Genomic DNA, 20,213 nt, shown 5'->3' with positions numbered 1-20,213 from the left:
AATTTCTAATCTAGATTCACCGTCTTAACGTGGATTAACAATTATCAACCTTTCAAATACTCTTCATCTCAAATCTCAATTCCATTAACTTCTCACGTCAAAGCAGTTTAATGAAAACACAAGTGCTTAAACTTTAAGCACTTGTGTTTTCATTTGGGGTGTGATTCAATCCCCTTGTGGAATTCCACGTCGTGCTTGCTCTTTGGACTTTTTTTTGGAATTGGGTGTTGGTTTTAATTCAACAATCAGCCGTGTATATTGCTAGATTGAAGTGCAATCATGTGTACTAAGTCCACTCGTGGATTACATCAATTGAATTATTGAGTTTGTGGTGGGATTTTTGCACACTTCTGTCATGCCATTTGATTGGCAGGCGGAGACTTCAGCACCGGCACGTCTTGTCCATAGCCGCTCGTGTGCAGCCTTCATATGTCATGATTTCAAATGCAACTGCACCGATTACCTTTGCTCAGGCCCTAACCGCTTCACGTAGTGCCTCAAAGAATGATAATTTATCACAACCATCAATCCGAGGAGAGGCAGTAAGTATTCGAATTTCTCAAGCACCATATGAGAAGAGGGTCGAAGTAGAACCTTCATGGGAGACTAGTCTTCAGTAAGGGGGATAAATTGTACAGTGCAAAGGACGTTCAGCTCAAGCTTCAAAAACATTGGAAGAATGTAGGACCTTAGACACCGTTGTCGGGTTATTGTTAGGTCTATAGACATGCATTGGCTGCATTTTGTTAAAACAAGAGTTCTAGCAATATGTCGGACAAGATGTTAGTACGACATCAAAGCGTGCCTTGTTCCGTTTTCTTGGAAACTAATTTTAACCATGATATTCCTCAAGATTCTCTGAAGATTTGTTTTGTGCGAAGAGTTAACCAAGAAGCGTGTAGGTTCTAGAAGCAGAGTAAGGCGGATTGTACTTAGTGTGTTTATTAAGAATGTTGTTGCAACATTTAAGGAAAGATCTTATCTGCTTTAGAATATTTGTGCTGAAGTTTTGTGATTCAGCTGGATGTCTGGCCCGATTAATGCATCAAGCCCATTCTGCAATCAGGCTATATAAAGGAAGACTCGAGACCTAATTTACTACTGAAGCCGCAATTCACAAAAGAGTCAATTAGGGTTTTTAGTATGTCCTTGTTATTTGTGAGTTAATGTAACATCCCGCTTGTCAGTATCGGTATAATACCCGTTGATCGTGTCAGAGGAATTAAATTCATGGAAGATAAGGGTGATGTAAATATTTTATGACATGTCAGCATATTACGGATAAAGTATCAGTGTCAGATTAAACACGTTTGAGGCAAGGGTAAAAGGGTAATTGCACGCCAGAAGATATTTATTTGATTTTGGGCAAGAATTATCTCATAATTCTTATTCTTTTCTCTCTCTTAGCTTGAGAAATATCTTCTCCTCCTCCTCTCTTCCCTTCTCTCACGCCATTCCTCTCTTTCTCCCACTCCATCACTACTTCTCAAACTTCTCCCATGAATGAATAATCAAAGGTTATGGATCCCACAAGATATTGGGAGCTTAAAATGACTTGGATTAAGCTTGCTTTCCACTTTGCTTCTTAAGGTATGTGCTCTACAAGTTAGGGTTTGGGTTGGAATGGAGGTTGAGCTATGTTGAGCCATGATTCTTCATGATCAAGAAACAAAGAGAAAGATGATTTGAAGATGGGATGATGAGTTAAGGCTTGGATGTTTGTTGAATCAAAGCTAGGGTTTTGTTTGCTTTGGCTTGGAGGCTTTGGGAATCAAGTGCAAACATTAGAGGTGAGTTCCATAGATAGATTACTGATAAGTGCTCAAAAGTAATATATTTCATGTGTTAAAAGAGGCATTTTTAGTGACTTGTTATGCAAGTTATCTACGGAAAAGCAATCAATTGTTGTAATTATACCATTTATGCTTTATATGCCTAATTCTACCCAATTTATGCAGGAAATGACAAGCAAGGACCAAAACTCAAGTATGTGAACCAAGCAAATCTCGCTTACGCGAGGTCATCTCGCTTAAGCGAGATTCCTCCAGGGAGAAGCTCAACCTTCGCTTGCATCTCGCTTCCAGGGTCGCTTGTGGATTTTAGAATCTCGCTTACGCGAGATCATCTCACTTACGCGAGATTTCTCCAGGGAACAATTGTAAATTTCGCTCCCATCTCGCTTCCAAATCGCTCAAGCAGGATTCTAAGGCGGTTTAAGTTTCAAGCAACCTCGCTTACGCGAGTTATAACTTGCTTACGCGAGATGCAACTTCATCAAGGAGCATGGCTACGTGGCAAGACTTCATTGGCCATGGTTGGATATTTAGGCTTCTCGCTTGAGCGAGATGTATCTCGCTTAAGCGAGATTACACGTTTTCAGCCCATTTAAATACAAGTTTTCCCTCTCTCTAGACTATTCACTATTCCATTAAAACATTTTATACATTTCTAGAGAGAGGTTAGAGCTATTTCCAAGAGAGAAACACAAAGCAAGTGATTAAGGAGTAGATTCAACCCTAGATTCATTGAGACATCAAGGATCTTGGCATGGAATCTTCATCTTTCCTTCATTCCTTGCATTAGTTTACATGTCTATGTGTAACTATCACCTTCTTTGTAGTATTGAGGTAACAATCAAGCTATTATGTAATCTTTTGATCTTTTAATATATAAGGTTCTAGCTTAATGATTCAATATTGTTGTTATTCTTGCTTTTAATGCTTTCAAAGAGATTCAAGATGATTTGGACACAAACTCTTGAATCTAGAACTAGAATAACAATCTATCTTATGTTATATCACTCTTGACAAGTTTGTAAACCTTTGATAATTACTTTTAATCAAGATTTTAATGCTTTCGGATACTTAATCAGGCTGGACACGGTCGATTAAGTTATCCGATCGACTTTGTTATTGTTTAAGGGATTTGGACACGAATGTTTAAACGCTAACTTAGAAATAACGATGTCGCTTTGGACACGAAGGATGTTGTAGAAATGATTGTAATAGTATTGGTTATAAAGCTAGAATCTGTTAATCGATTGAGAGATTGCTGCTGTTATGCTTGCTCGTTATCTTATACAGCAAGCGAAATAGTTCGATACCCTCTCGTTTTTACTTTTATGTCATCTGTGGATATAGTGTTACAAACAAACAAATTATATCCAAACCCTTAATGTGAACTATTGTGAAAATGCTTATAATTAACGTAACTCCCTGTGGAAACGATCCTATATATACTCACGTGTACATAGTTATATAACATGTAGGAAAAACTTACATCAATTACCCACCTTTGGGGTTGTTTAATCTTGTGAAGGATAATGATTTATGTTAAGTTTAGTTTTTATGAAACTTTAGTACCCCAAGCCAATTCTAGTTGATTATATGTTAAAAATTGCCATGAGTTATGTTTAAATGATGCTATACATGTTGTTGTATGAGTTTGATGCATTACAGGGTCGAATTGGACGAGTTTTGGGTCGAAAATGGCGAAAACCCGTAGCCGAAAACACCGAAAACGCAACAATCGCAGCGCTGCGCCTGTACAAGGGCGCTAGGCGCCAACACACAGGGAGCCAGCGCTAGGCGCCCCACTCCTGGCGCCAGGCGCCCCAGACAGGACAACCTCCGCGTTGTTCTGCGTTCGGGTGCTTGGGGGCAGTCGTGTGGGGGTCCGTAGCGATCGTTTCGAAGTGTTCTTTCACTGTTTTCACTTATTTTTCTACTGGAACAAGTTTGGCTTTATCAAATCATAGAATTTATAAACGGCTTGAAACTTAGGTTTATGGCATTTTCGGTCTCTAGTAATTAATGAAACTTTGCACGCATCGCCAATTGATCCTTGCATCATTAATCGTGGCAATCTTAGCATGTACAACAATAATGGCACAAGAGAGTTTACGTATGATGGGGTAGTAATGAACTAAGGAAAGGCATGAATGTAGAGCCTCGGCTTAGCTAGTCGAGAACTAGAAAGATAGCAAGAATTTCTAGAATAATAAGACGCGAAGTATATTCTCTTCGCACATGAACAAGTATAAGTCGTGGATTGATAAGTTATTTCTCTCCACCATGATTAAGTTTGTGCAAGCATGACCTAGAATGATAAGTTACCGTTAATCGGATCGATTAAGGTTCCGAGGTAATAAGCAAGTATGTATATGTTTAACTTATATGCACGACAAGACTATGACTAATAAGTGTAGGTGACATGTCTCTTGATATCCACATCAGGGGGATACAAGGGGTTCTCATGATGAGAACGATTCAAGCCGTAAGGGACCCGCATGTCACTGAGTAACAAGACGTAGGTGCTCGTGTCTCTCGTTATCCACGCCAGGGGGATACGGGAGGTTCTCGACCTAAGGGGAATGGTTTAAGCCGCAAGGGACCCGCATGACACCGAGGGAGTCCGATGTACGTACATCAGTCATGTATGGGATTGATCTCGGGGTTACTCCACCCGGGACTATCCGTAAAATGAATCAAGATAATAACTGTTTGTTCAACGCTAACCTAATGAATGAACTTAGATACGATTATGTTTATTATGATTATGTTATGTTTATGCTCATGATCGAGCCCATGTATGATTATGTTTAAGAACAAGAACAAGAGCATGAAATGCTATTAGACGAGAGTAAGTTATGTATAGAGCAAGTGAAGAAAACTATGTCTGTGACGACCTTAGGTTTCCCTAATCGTCCGGTTTAGAATCATGTCATGAGTATGTTATGTTATTTATGTTTAGGCCTTGTTACGTAAAACGTATGCTTAGCAATGCGGTTTAGGTTCCCTCAACCGCCATGACATGTATAGATGAGAAGCCTATAACAAGTTAAGATAAGACTATGACGGCTCTAGTATGCACTACCGTCTAAGTATGCAAGTCCCCACACACGAATAATCAACCGTCAGGTTGTAATGTAGACACGTGGTGACCGTAGGTTTCCCCTTGAGGTTGCCTATAGCCTAGGATTTAGGGGAACTCACTGAGACATTATGTCTCATCCCAATCCTTATTTGTTTCAGATAAGCAGGACGTTTATGCATGTTCGGAGCCGAATGGATATTACTTCAAGGGTTCGTTCGTAAAGCTGCAGGACGTTATGGACATCAAGGATGTATTTTTATGTATGGATGAGTTGTGTTGTATTATTATTTATACGAACGTAACTTGATGTAAATATTATTCATTCGAAGTTTTTAATTGTTGTATATTTTAATGTATCCAGTACTAATATTAACGCACGTGCCAGACTTTCTAGATACGTCTGGTATGGGTGTTACAGCTACTATTGTATCTTGTTGATATTAGAGTTGGACTATTAGTTGAGTTGTAAATTGTAAATCACTCATAAGCTTGTAAGCACGAGTGAATTCGTCTGTAAAGAAGTATGTCTCCAAGTTAGTTATTCTGTTAAGTTGATCACTAGGATTGTGATTGAGAGGAAGTGAGTAGGGGATTTCATATCTAGGAAGAGTCTTAGATAAAAAATTGCACGGGTAGTGATTAAGTGAGAAGCTAGTAGACTAGAGATAGTTTTTATGTATGATTTGAATTGATACTAGATTTCCTTCCTAGCTTGGTAGCCTCCAGACGTAGGTGACGTTGCACCGAACTGGGTTAACAAACAACTTGTGTTGTTTACCTTCTGTCTTTATTTTTTAATCGTTGTTGTTTATAACCTGTGTTGTCATGATGTCTTGACGTATTCCTTGACATCTTGTATGTCTTAACATCGCGTTCAACATCTTTGTTGCGTGCTAGAATTTCAATTATTATGAATTCTTTTTCGCTTCCGAAACTGATTTACACATTGTTTGGGCAATGGGAACAATTAATCTGAAACGGGGGTCTTACGACTTTTTGAATGGATAAATGACTTCAATTTGCATAACCAAAGAAACACTCATGCACAAGTATGGATTCGGTTATTGGAACTGCCGCAAGAATATTGGATGGAATGTACACTCCGGGAAATCGCAAGTGCGGTTGGCACTCCACTGGTCATTGATACTCCTACGTCCAAGAGAAATTTCGGCCACTATGTGAGGGTTTTAGTCGACATGGATTTTTCAAAGAAGCTGTTTCATGAGATTATGGTCGAGAGAGATGATTTCTCTTTTTGTGTGGAGGTGGCCTATGAATGGCTTCCGGATTTCTGCTCCCATTGTCAGAACCTTGGTCATGATGTTACTAATTGTCATTGGTTGTACCCCAGGAAGGAAATCATAGTTAATAGAGAGAAGGTTGTTAAGGGAAAATCACAAGTTCCAGCTAAAACACTTGATTGGGTGCCACTTTAAGAGAATCATTCTGGATTTTCTTAAATATGTCATACCTAGTTTTAAAAACTAAAGCCTAAACCTTATCTATTAGTCTATCAAAGGCTTTGCTTTAAGCCCGGTCTATCCTATTAGCCATTATAAAAGTCTAGTTAATGCTAAGGATTTTAAATAAAACCTTTGGCCTATTTATAAAAAAGACTAATAAACAAATTTTATTTAAAAGGCTAATAGGCAAATAAAATTTTGTAAAGCTTGTACCTCCACTTTTCCCCTTTATAAGCATACATTGCTTGTATATTCAATAGAATTTTGTAAAAGTGTACATCCATTTTGTAGAGGCTAATAAGTATATACTACATACAATTGACCTTTTGCTTTTTTTTTTATTAATATGGTTCCATACTTTATAATTTGAAATGAGATGGAAATGACAATAGTAAGAGATTAAGTGGGTAATGCAAAAAAAAAAAAAAAAAATATGTGTGTGCTCTTTGGAATTGGAATAAGAGAGTAATACCATGAGTTTTATAACTTATTGGAAAGCCAGAATGACAAAAAAACATTACAAAATAAATAAATAAATTGCGGTATTGAAAATTTGAAGGAACCGAAAATTTATTAATATAATAGAGTATATGTAAATACACATATATGGGTCGACCAGGTATCATTAGCAGGCTTTTCTATAAACCTTAAGTTGACCTATTTAAATTAATGGCTTTTTGCAAAGCCAGAGCCTAACCTATTTACTAAACGACTTTAAGTAGGTCGGGTCATTGGCCCCTGACGAGCGGCCTGACCTATTCCCACATCTACCACCAGGTTGAAGTGTCTCTTGGGATGCTTCTAAGCTAAGAGACACACAATGGTACTGAACTTACATCGGAATGAGAGGGATCTCTATTGGTTTGAAGGATAAATTATACAAATTGATTGGTACAACTTATACCAAAACGATACTTTTTTTCTCTCGATATTTTATATCATAAGAACTCTACAGCTAAGCGTGTTTAACTTGAAGTAATTTTGGATATATGACTTTTTGAGAAGTTTCTTCAAAAACATGCGAGTAAGGACAAAACACGTTAAAAAAATTGTATTGGTTTGTGGGATATGTCGACAATACTTAAAATCGTATAAGGTATTACAAAATTCTTGAAATAAAATTAAAAAAAAAAAAAATCATTCTTATTGCATTTACATCATTCCTTTTAAATGATTTTGCTAAATTTTCAAATGGACTTTTATTTTCCATCTTTTTTATTTTTTATTTTATGTATTTTTATCTTGAAATATTAATTATGACACAAGGTAATTAATAGCCTAAAGGTTGATTCAGAGTATAAATTTAATAAAAACAAAAACCGTAGACGGTATTCCTAAGTTATACACTGTTTTATTCAAAGAATATTATGACAGTGTAAAATGGTAAAATATGATTTGACTTATGTATAATTTTTCATACATTGTTTTGACCAACATTCATATTATATGACCTTCCTTGTATACTTTATTTAAAACATTATAAATAAAGAGTTCAGGACTATAAAATTTTTATCATATAGCCAACTAGTCTCTTCTGAATTTTCTTGAGCTTACTTTAGAGTATTGTTTTTCATAGCCATGGTGAATAATTTTTGGGCATTGCGTAGAGAAATAACTGAAAACAATGGCAATACCCGTCCTGTTCAGCCTCATACTCAAACTCGCAATAACCATCAATCAGAAAATGCTTACCTCACAACACCACAAACCATGCTAGAAAGACCCCAAAATCATCATCTAATGGATGTCAACAATTTCAACCAAGGTATCATTCTTGTTATTAATGTCCTTTTTTTAAATGTCATATCTTAAAAATATGGTTTTGTGTCAAAGGAATAACCCACTATGAATTATTAGTATTATTTTGGTCCATTTGAAGGACGTGAGTGAAGGACAATAGATTTGAACAGTAATAGCTCTTATCGATATAAAATCGAATCTTAAGAATTTATGTGCAAGTTGATCAAAATTATGAAAATAACGTAAAAAAATAAAGAATGAAATCGTTGTTATTATTATTATTATTATTATTATTATTATTATTATTATTATTATTATTATTATTATTATTATTATTATTATTATTATTATTATTACTATTAATATTATTAATATTATTATTATTATTATTAATATTACTACTACTACTACTAATTTAACTTAATATTTGTTTCACATGTCAACTGCAGAGAGGTACCACATGAATAACAGTGTTGATGCTACAACTCTGTCAATGGCGAATTTTCCCTTTTCTGCCAATGATAGTACATCATTCATAACAGCAACTCGTTATGGTCGAGCACTTCCCTTAAGCTCAGGTCTAACAAGTATCCCGCAACAACCTCAAGCACTGCCCTTAGGCTCGGGTCTAACAAGTAGCCACCAACAACATCGAGCAGTGCCTTTAGGCTCGGGTCTAACAAGTAGCCCACAACAACATATGAGACAACAACATCGAGCACTGCCCTTAGGCTCAGGTCTAACAAGTATCCCACAACAACATCGAGCACTGCCCTTAGGCTCAGGTCTAACAAGTAGCCCACAACAACATCGAGCACTGCCCTTAGGCTCGGGTCTATTAAGTATCCCACAACAACATATGAGACAACAACATCGAGCACTGCCCTTAGGCCCAGGTCTAACAAGTAGCACACAACAACATCAAGCACTGCCCTTAGGCTTGGGTCTAACAAGTAGCTACCAACAACATCGAGCACTGCCCTTAGGCTCAGGTCTAACAAGTATCCCACAACAACATATGAGACAACAACATCGAGCATTGCCCTTAGGCTCAGGTCTAACAAGTATCCCACAACAACATCAAGCACTGCCCTTAGGCTCGGGTCTAACAAGTAGCCCACAACAACATATGAGCTCACCCAACACTACTCTTCTTTCTTCTTATCATGAAAACTTAGCTCGAAATTTCTCATCCAATGTTGTTGGTTCCCAAGGTTCTGCAAATTGGTCTCGGAATCCTTCAAGACCAATTTTTCAGAATCAAAGGAACTCTCGATATCTTCCATATGGAGAGGGTTCAAATCGTAGGAATAATTCTTTTTTATTCAACAATTTCAACCTTCGTCCAAGTGGTAATACGAATAGATTTCACATTGTGAATGATGGCTCTATTCCAAGTGCAACTCCTCCTCCATTTCGTCCTATTAACAATAATGATTTGAGCAGGTCTGTTTCTTCTGGAAATGCTAATTGGAATTCATCTCGTGATACATCAATGAGTCATCGTGTGTTCGATATTCGAGACAGTGAAGCTAGGAATAGATTGATGATCCCCCCTAATAATGGTTTTGAAGCCATACAAACTGAAACGAAAGAGCTACTTCTTTTCAAGGATACAATTCCTACAAGCCCAGTGACTAAAGCAGATGATGCAAATGAAAATGAGGATGATGAGCATTTGGATCTCTTGCTTCACCTTTGAATGGTGAATGAACATTTTATGTCCTTTTGGTTTAATGAATCGTTACTTTTTTTCTCATAATAAATTTTAGATATGTTGCAACTCTCATTAGACATGGCTCTCATTGTTGTATTTGTAGCTTTGTCCACCATACAACATAATGAATTACTTTATGATTACAAAAGAAATACTCATGGTTTATTAGTATACAAAAATATATTTTTCTTTCGGTGAGTTAGTCTATACAAAATTTTGTTTTAAATGAGGTTCTCGCAAATAGACGATGAGATTGAACTTCTCAAATGAATCGGTCATTAGACCATATACCGAGTTTTAAAACTATATACTTTCAAGCAAGCATAATTTTAATGAAAACAAAAGTGTGTGTACTTTTAAACAGAAATGATTTTGTCTCAAAATAGTTGAATTAATAATATATGGATTTGTACCGAGTGACAAAACAATTTGGTAGTAATATTTTTAAAATGAAATTAAGCTGATGAATTTAAAAGGTAATTTTCACTCTCTAATATAAAATATACTATTAGAGTCAATATAACGTATTGAAAGATAGTATCAACAATAAAATGTCCTCGTGAGCTTAGTTTAGTTTGTAGGGACAATGCATAATATATGCAAGGTCCGGGGTTCGAACCCCGACCACCACAAAAAAAAAAAAAAAAATAGTATCAAAAAATAACGTATTGAAAGATAGTAATTTACTAAAAGCACGTCATTGTTTTAACATATATAACATGAATGACTTTTAAAAAAATTTAAATTAAATTATATATAGTTCATAATTCTTAATAATATCCTTATATAAATAAAATTTCATAAACAACTTATAAGTTAAACTTTAATTATTGTTTGAAAATAAAACGGTATAATTTTATTTGCTAAAAAAAGTGATTTATTTTTCTTTCTTTTTTTTAATAATAAAAAAGTGATGTCTTTATTCTCGCATGGAGACTTCTCCGTAACTGGTTGCCAACTATGGCAAATTTTGTGGCTCGTGGGATTCTTTCTCAGGAGGCGCAAGTTTGTGTGACCGGGTGTAGGGAAGTGGAAACGGCTCATCATTTATTCTTTTCTTGTAGCATTTTCTGAGACTTGCAGCATTCAGTTTCACACAATCCTGCTAGAAAATATTAGAAAACAAAAGACTACACAGCCCCCATTTTCTCCTCCTCCTGCGCCAACAGCATACAGTGCCACTTCCAACCATCCTCCCCGACATCGCAACCTAATGAAGACATCTCAGCCTCCATCATCGATTGGTTCTCAAATAAGTCAAATAATCGTCTAAACTTGTCTTGCAACACACATCCCTCTAACCACTGATCTGACCAGAATAAAGTCTTGGTCCCATTACCCACCACCCTCACTAGTCTCTCATCAAACCAACTTCCCACCCTCCAATCTTACACCTCTACAAATGGCCAAAATATCCCTCCACTAACTAGATCTTATTCTCCCTCCCTCTTTCACCATGCCATCCTCCTTACACTCAAACACTGCATCTTCTTATAACTTCACAACAATTACTCAACTTGTTTCACAAAATCAACCATAATAATCATTATTAGTTCCAAATAACTACTTAGCAAATAAAACTAAATAAATTCCTAAAATCCTAAATAGACATATGTTAGATGATTTAGGTCATGAAATCACTCAATACATCATTAAATTAGGGGAATATTAAAAGGTAATGACCAACATTTTGTGGTTATCGTCCATGCATGCAGAGAAACTCCAAATAACCGCAACCAAATTCATCTCTCCTAATATGAGAATGTTGGATACCAAACACTAAATTCCTCAAATAAAGAGCTAAAAAATTCAGTTCCCATGACCCCTCCTTTACTTGAAAATTATATGAAGACCTTTGCTCCACTCGTATGCACAATCTGAATGTCAGTAAATCCAGCATCTAAATCGCACCGCGAACACCATTAGTTGTAGAGGTAGGAATAAGTCGGGTCAGGCCAAGCTTTTCTTAAATATGTTACACCTAGTTTTAAAAACTAATGCCTGAACCTTACCTATTAGTCTATCAAAGGCTTTGCTTTAAGCCCGGTCTATCCTATTAGCCATTATAAAAGTCAAGTTAATGCTAAGGATTTTAAATAAAACCTTTGGCCTATTTATAAAAGACTAATAAACAAATATTATTTAAAAGGCTAATAGGTCAATAAAATTTTGTAAAGCTTGTACCTCCTTTTTTCCCCTTTATAAGCATACATTGCTTGTATTTCAATAGAATTTTGTAAAAGTGTACATCCATTTTGTAGAGGCTAATAAGTATATACTGCATACAAATGACCTATTGCCTTTTTTTTTTATTAATATGGTTCCATACTTTATAATTTGAAATGAGATGGAAATGACAATAATAAGAGATTAAGTGGGTAATACAAAAAAAAATATTTGTGCTCTTTGGAATTGGAATAAGAAAGTAATACCAAGAGTTTTATAACTTATTGGAAATCCCGAATGAAAAAAAAATTACAAAATAAATAAATAAATTGGGGTATTGAAAATTTGAAGGAACCGGAAATTTATTAATATAATATAGTATATGCAAATACACATATACGGGTCGACCTGGTATGCTTAGTAGGCTTTTCTATAAACCTGAGCCCGACCTATTTAAATTAATGGGCTTTTTGTAAAGCCAGAGCCTAACCTATTTACTAAACGAGTTAAACCGAACATACCTTAAGTAGGTTGGGTCATAGTCCCCTGAGGAACGGTCTGACCTATTCCGACATCTACCTAGTTGAAGTGTCTCTTAGGACGCTTCTAAGCTAAGAGACACACAATGGTACTGAACTTACATCAGAATGAGAGGGATCTCGAGGTTTGTGCAATTATTGGATTGAAGGATAATTTATACAAATTGATTGGTACAACTTATACCAACACGATACTTTTTTTTCTCTCTCAATAGTCTATATCATAAAAACTCCACAACTAAGCGTGTTTAACTTGAAGTAATTTTGGATATATGACTTTTTGGGAAGTTTCTTGAAAAACATGCGAGTAAGGACAAAACTCTTTGAAAAAATTTGTATTGGTTTGTGGGGTCTTTCGACAGTACTTAAAATCGTATAAGGTATTACAAAATTCTAGAAGTCAAATTAAAAAAAAAAAAAATCGTATTGCATTTACATCATTCCTTTTTAATATGATTTTGCTAAATTTGCTCATGGACTTTTATTTTTTATCTTTTTTATTTTTTATTTTATGTATTTTTATCTTCAAATATTAATTATGACACAAGGTAATTAATAGCCTCAAGGTTGATTCAGAGTAAAAATTTAATAAAAACAAAAACCGTAGACGGTATACCTAAGTTATACACTGTTTTATTCAAAGAATATTATGACAGTGTAAAATGGTAAAATATGATTTGACTTATGTATAATTTTGTATACATTGTTTTGACCAACATTCGTTACCTGTATCGAGTCACCAACTCTCGTTACGTGTATCGAGACATTCATATTATATGACCTTCCTTGTATACTTTATTTAAAGTATTATAAATAAGGCTAAAGTGCAACTTTGGCCCCTTATCTTTCAAAAAGTTGCGATTTTGGCCCCCTAACTTTGAAAACTACAATTTTGGCCCCCTAACTTTGAAAACTGCTGAGAAGGCAACACGTGTCCAAAAAAAAGGGCCATTTTGAAAAGATAGGGGTCATAATCGCAACATTTTGAAAAGATAAGGGGTCAAAAGACATATTTCCCTTATGTTAGGGGGTTAAAAGAGCATATTTCCCTAAACATGGGGGGCCAAAATTGTAGTTTTCAAAGTTAGGGGGCCAAAATCGCAACTTTTTGAAAGATAGGGGGCCAAAGTTGCACTTTAGCCTATAAATAAAGCATTTAGGACTATTAAATTTTTAGCATATAGCCGATTAGTCTCTTCTGAATTTTCTTGAGCTTACTTTAGAGTATTATTTTTCATAGCCATGGTGAATAATTTTTGGGCTTTGCGTAGAGAAATAACTGAAAACAATGGAAATACCCGTCCTATTTAGCCTGATACTCAAGCTCGCAATAATCATCAGTCAGAAAATGGTTACCTCACAACAACACAAACCATGCTAGAAAGACCCCAAAATCATCATCTAATGGGTGTCCACAATTTCAACCAAGGTATCATTCTTGTTATTAATGTCATTTTTTTAAAATATCATATCTTAGAAATAAGGTTTTGTGTAAAAGGAATAACCCACTATATATTATTAGTATTATTTTGGTCAGTTTGCAAGTGAACTTTCACGGATCAAATCTAAAATTCATACGAAAACATGAGTTAAGGACAATAGATTTGAACAGTAAGAGCACTTATCGATATAAAATCAGATCTTAACAATTTATATGCAATTTGATCAAAATGACGAAAATAACGAGAAAAAAAAATAAAGAACAAAATCGTTATTATTATTATTATTATTATTTTTATTATTATTAGTACTACTACTGTAACAGCCCAGGCGGGTCCCGGCTAGGCACTGTACCCCCCGGCACTGTTACTCACAAGCTTAATCACCACCCCCCCCCCCCCCCCTATAGTGGTGTTTTTGCCTCCCGTGGGAATCGAACCTAGTACCTGGGGTTAAGTACTAGTTCAATGCATTCCCACTACCAATTGAGCTAGGGGGGGTTGTAACGCCCTCCTTTTTATTTAATTATTTTATTAAGTTAGAGTCTATTTATGTGATTTATTTATTTATATGAGGTGTTAGTATTTTATTATGTGGCATCATTCTATTATTTATTAGAATATGAGAATTATTAGTGTAAGTAGAATTGGAGGTTAGAATAGAAAGAATAATAAATTATTGGGCCTAAATAGATTTAGGAAGAGTGATTAGTATTATAAATAAGGAAGCTAAGGTTAGAAAAAGTTTTTACGTTAAACCGTTTTTTGGAGAAAGAGGAGAACTCAGAGAGAGAACCCTAGGAACGAAGAACGCTGCTTTTGATTTCAGAAAAACAATCTAAGGTAAGGGTGAGACTATCTTTCACTAATATTAAGTCTGTAGATCATTAGATTGCATCTAACGTGTTTTAGGATGAGTTTTGTAAGATTATGAGAATTAGGGTTTGAGTGAGAATTGATGATTAGGTGATGAAAAACCGTTGAATTGATGTAAGGGGGGGAGTCTCTATTCACCATAAGGGTTGTATGAATGTATGAGTAGTGAAGGGTTTGTGTTTATTTTCCTTGTATTTGTGATCTTTTGATGAATTCATTATTCATGTTAAATTCATGTTCTAATTTGTTGTGCTTTTGAGTATGATCTTATTTTTGAATTGTGAAGTTTTGTGTTAATTCATGATATGATTTTCCTTTCGTTATTTCGTTTATGGCAGTGTTCATTATTTATTTTAATTTTGTTTTTGTCGCAATGGATTAATTGAACCATGCCTAGAGTTATGTATAATTGATACGAACAGTCTATATTATTCATTGAAATACTAGGTTTCTCTGCTTGACTATTCTTTCTTGCATGATATATTAAAGTACTTACTTCATTAATATCTGACATGAACCTTGCTATATTATTAGTGTTCCCTGCTTGATATAATTGAGTTTTCATATGTTATGAATTGTTTTCCTGATTGGTTTAACTTTATTATCCATAACTAAGCTTTGAAAAGAACGTGGACCCTAAACCTAAAATATTCAGCCTTTTTATTTATGAATAGATAGATTATATTTAGTAGCAAGATGTTTTTGGTTATATATAATTAAGGTCCTTTTTGTTTGAGATGCCGAGTCATTGCCTTGTATACCTACAGGTCCTTCACTTGCTAACTTCATTAAGATTGAAGATAATTTATATGTGGTATAATTTTACTTACCAAAGTCGATATCAACCGTGATGTTACTTATTTGATATTTTGCCGTACTGATTTTTAATGACTGATTACCTGTATATTATTTATGTACATGTTCGTTTATATTTTGGCTAGAGAATTATATAAAGATGTGATATTTGAAGATGTGTGATTTAAAGATGTGTTATATAAAGATGTGCTATTTGAAGATAGATGATTTAAAGATGTGTCATGTAAAGATGTGTAATTGATGAGTCTTATAAAGATGTTTTACTATTTAAAGATCGCGTAGTTTTAAGATGAACTTGTAGTAGGAAAGGAAGGATGTCTAGATGATTAGAATCTGTCCAGGAAGCCTAAGTTAAGATGACTAAGATTATTAATGATGTGAGATTTGTTATTTATGCACTATATGTATTATTTATGATGCTTATGATTGATACGATGTTTGAGATGTTATGATTATCATTGATGCTTTTATGTTACGATGTTGTTATGATGTGACCTTATAAGTACTGCATATGTTGTTGTTGGTCTTATTTAAGATGTAAATGTCGGTCTAAGTCAAAGAGTTGTAAGATGTTCATGAAGTTTCTAAGACGTAAGATGTTGAGTCCATGCATACTCATTTATAGATGAGGGCTCATGCCCTGGAGCTTTTGCTCAACCACGACGATGGAGCTTTTGCTCAACCACGATGATGGAGCTTTTGCTCAACCAGAGACGAGGGCTCATGCCCTAGGAGCTTTTGCTCAATAGCGACGAGGGCTTATGCCCTAGGAGTATATTTATGCTCATAAGCGACGAGGGCTTATGCCCTAGATTGGTACCACATGCATTTGCATTTTCATGATGATTCAAGATGGTTTAAGACGTTAAGAGTTGCATAGTCGAGTCTAGATGCATTGTCAAGTCAAGTTGTTAAGTTGTGATGTTTTAACGAATTACTTTGTGATGCCTTTTAGTATGATGATATGTGACGATGATTGTGACTGCTATATGATGATATATTGCTAAGATGAAATGATGATGTCTATGTATTTGATTATAATTGTTAAATTATAAGATGTTTATATTGTTAAATGTAATTTATGATTTATGAGCTTAATATTATTGTTTGAGAAATCTCACCCCTTCTGCTTGAAAATGTTGCTCTTCGTATGGGTAACTTGCAGGTAATCAAGATTAGTTGCGATCGTGGGTGACTATCTCTCACTGTGTCCTTAGGTGCTCTGATACGTAACGGGATGGGGATTTTAATACTATTTTTTGTTCCCTTACGTATTGCTTTTGAAGTTTAAGAATTATTATTGAACTAAGATTTATGAGACTTTTATGAGATGATGAATAATTCCGCTGCAAAGTATCAATTAATTGTTGATTGAATTTCGAAGGATAAATATTAATTTATTCCATTTATGATTTTTAAGAAAAGATATGTGACATTCCGTTTCGTGATGAAAAACTCTGATAATTGTTATGAAATTTTTACGTTGGGAAAACGGGGTGTTACAGGGGTGGTGATTAAGCTTGTGAGTAACAGTGCCGGGGGGTACAGTGCCTAGCCGGGACCCGCCTGGGCTGTTACAACTACTACTACTACTACTACTACTGTTGTTGTTGTTGTTGTTGTTGTGTTTATTTTTATTATTACTTTAAGTTAATATTTGTTTCACATGTCAAATGCAGAGAGGTATCACATGAATAACAGTGATGATGTTGCAGCTCTGTCAATGACGAATTTTCCCTTTTCTGCCAATGATAGTACATCATTCATAACAACATCTTGTTATGGTCGAGTACAACCCTTAGGCTTGGGTCTAACAAGTAGCCCACAACAACATCGAGCACTGCCCTTAGGCTCAGGTCTAACAAGTACCCACCAACAACTTCAAGCAGTGCCCTTAGGCTCGGGTCTAACAAGTAGCCCACAACAACATACGAGACAACAACAACATCGAGCAGTACCCTTTAGGCTCATGTCTAACAAGTAGCCCACAACAACATCGAGCAATACCCTTAGGTTCGGGTCCAACAAGTAGCCACCAACAACATCGAGCACTACCCTTAGGCTCGGGTCTAACAAGTAGCCATCAACAACATCGAGAACTGCCCTTAGGGTCGGGTCTAACAAGTAGCCCACAACAACATATGAGCTCACCCAACACTACTCTTCTTTCTTCTTATCATGAAAACTTAGCTCGAAATTTCTCATCCAATGTTGTTGGTTCCTAAGGCTCTGCAAATTGGTCTCGAAATCCTTCAAGACCAATTTTTCAGAATCAAAGAAACTCTCGATATCTTCCATATGGAGAGGGTTCAAATCATAGGAATAATTCTATTGTGTTCAACGATTTCAACCTTCGTCCAAGTGGTAATACGAATAGATTTCACAATGTGAATGATGGCACTATTCCAAGTGCAACTCTTCCTCCATTTCGTCCTATTAACAATAATGATTTGAGCATGTTTCTTTCTTCTGGTAATACTAATTGGGATTCAACTCGTGATACATTAACGAGTCATCGTGTGTTCCACATTCGAGACAGTGAGGCTAGGAATAGATCAACTCCTCCTCCATTTTGTCCTATCAACAGTAATGACTTCAATCCTCGTCCAAGTGTTGATAGAAATAGATTTCATGTGAATGATGGCTCGATACCAATTACAACTCCTCCATTTTGTCCTATTAACACTGAGGATATGAGCATGTTTCTCTCTTCTGGTAATGATAATTTGGATTCAGCTTGTGAGACATCAACGAGCCATCATGTATTCAACATTCGAGACACTGATGTTTGGAGAAGGCCAATGACTCCCCCTGATAATTGTATTGAAGCAATACAAACTGAAAAGAAAGAGCTACTTCTTTTCAAGGATACAATTCCTACAAGCTCAATGACTGAAGCTAATGATGCAAATGAAAATGATGATGAGCATTTGGATCTCTTGCTTCACCTTTGAATTATGATTATCTTATGTCCTTTTGGTTTAATGAATCGTTACTTTTTTTTCCTCATAATAAAATTTAGATATGTAACAACTCGCATTGTTGTATTTTTTTTTTCTTTTCTGTTTTGTCCACCATATAATATAATGAATTTCTTTATGATTACAATCAAAATACTCACAACTACCTCGTATTTGAAAATATATTTTTCTTTTGGTGTGTTACTTTATACTTAGCTTTGTTTTAAACAGGGCTCTCATAAATAGACGGTAAAATTGAACCCCTCGAATTAATCGATCATTGTGTCAATGCCGAGTTTTTTAAAAATATATATACTTTCAAGCAAACATAATTTTAATTAAAACAAAAGTTTTTGGGTAGTTTTAAACAAAAATGATTTTGTTTCAAAATAGGTGAATTAATAATATATGGATTTCTTTATAATAAAAAATAAGAATAAATGGATTTGTATAATGGCAACACAATTTGCTAGTAATATGCCTTTGTTTATTTTGATTTCCTATCTTTGTACGGTGTATTTTTTAAAAGGTAATTTTCGCTCTCTAATGAGTTTTTTATCAAATCTATTATTAGAGTAATATAAATATATAGTATTTTCTTTATAATATCCTAACATAAATATATTTTTTTAAGGATGGTATAAATAACTTATAAGTTTGTCAAAAAAAATCTTATAAGTTAAACTTTAATTATTGTTTGAAATTAAAATGCTATAATTCTATCTGTTAAAAAGTGTTTTCTTTTGCTAGCAATACGATGTTGTTTATTTTGCTTTTCCATCTTTGTACGGTGTATTTTTTATTTCCCGTCTTAATACGGTGTTTAATTGATTCAAGTTGAAAGATTAGCTTTAATCAAGTGCAAATTCAATCAATGACTTTTTCGTTGTTAACATTGCAGATCCGCAAACATGAGTATTTCAGTGGCTTCAATATAATCATATTGTAGACATATCTACTCAGGCGTTTTATGCTTTTAACATGGATGATATGAATTCGTTCGCAGATTTCATCCTTTTTATTTTTAGCGACTTTGAATATGTATTGTATATGTGTACCCTATCAATTTGAATGAATTAATATCGTTTATTTGTTAGAAAAAACAATTAAAATGAAATCAAGCTGATGAATTTAAAAGGTAATTTTCGCTCTCTAATGAGTTTTTATAAAATCTATTACTACAGTAATATAAATATATATCATTTTCTTAACAATATCCTTCCATAAATATTTTTTTAAGGATGGTATAAATAAATTCTAAGTTTGTAAAAAAAAAAAAAGACTTATAAGTTAAACAGTAATTATTGTTTGAAATTAAAATTGTATAGATCTATCTGTTAAAAGGTGATTTCCTTTACTTTCTTTTTTTGTTAATATTAAAAAAGTGGTTTCTAGACCATCATGATCAGCATAACAACATTTTTATAGAAAACCTTTTAACATAAAAAATAATGAACAAACATTCTCAATATTATATATAAATATGTTAATTATGAAATAAAAATTAGCAATAGTCCAAGTCCATAACTGTTATTGTGTAATGAAGAAATTAAAGCTTATTTCTAAATTTTTGTTTTATAATAGCTTAAACCAAATATATGTGAAAATAAATATTATTCTAC

The 20,213-nt window shown here is 34.5% G+C and overlaps 1 protein-coding gene, 1 long non-coding RNA gene and 1 pseudogene across 2 annotated transcripts; all 3 read left to right on the top strand.

The window, feature by feature from the left end:
- The first annotated feature begins 1,379 nt into the window (after window positions 1–1,379).
- On the top strand, window positions 1,380–5,231 carry LOC146924778 (uncharacterized). The gene is made up of 2 exons (XR_015010258.1): window positions 1,380–1,790; window positions 5,034–5,231. It is a non-coding gene; the product is annotated as an uncharacterized LOC146924778 (long non-coding RNA).
- Window positions 5,232–7,916: 2,685 nt separating this feature from the next.
- Window positions 7,917–9,833, top strand: LOC146924777 (uncharacterized). Its single transcript, XM_085710962.1, has 2 exons — window positions 7,917–8,103; window positions 8,528–9,833. The coding sequence occupies exons 1-2, from the start codon at window positions 7,917–7,919 to the stop codon at window positions 9,778–9,780; spliced, it is 1,440 nt and encodes a 479-aa protein (XP_085567088.1). The 3' UTR covers window positions 9,781–9,833.
- A 3,909-nt stretch (window positions 9,834–13,742) lies between these two features.
- LOC146924776 (uncharacterized) lies at window positions 13,743–18,585 on the top strand (annotated as a pseudogene).
- Window positions 18,586–20,213: the final 1,628 nt, after the last annotated feature.

Source organism: Medicago sativa, chromosome 5, assembly GCF_051527215.1.
Source record: "Medicago sativa cultivar Bolivia chromosome 5, Bolivia_mono, whole genome shotgun sequence".
Lineage (NCBI taxonomy): Eukaryota > Viridiplantae > Streptophyta > Magnoliopsida > Fabales > Fabaceae > Medicago > Medicago sativa.
The sequence above is the reverse complement of the archived record's forward strand: the minus strand, read 5'-3'. Positions and strand labels throughout refer to the sequence as shown.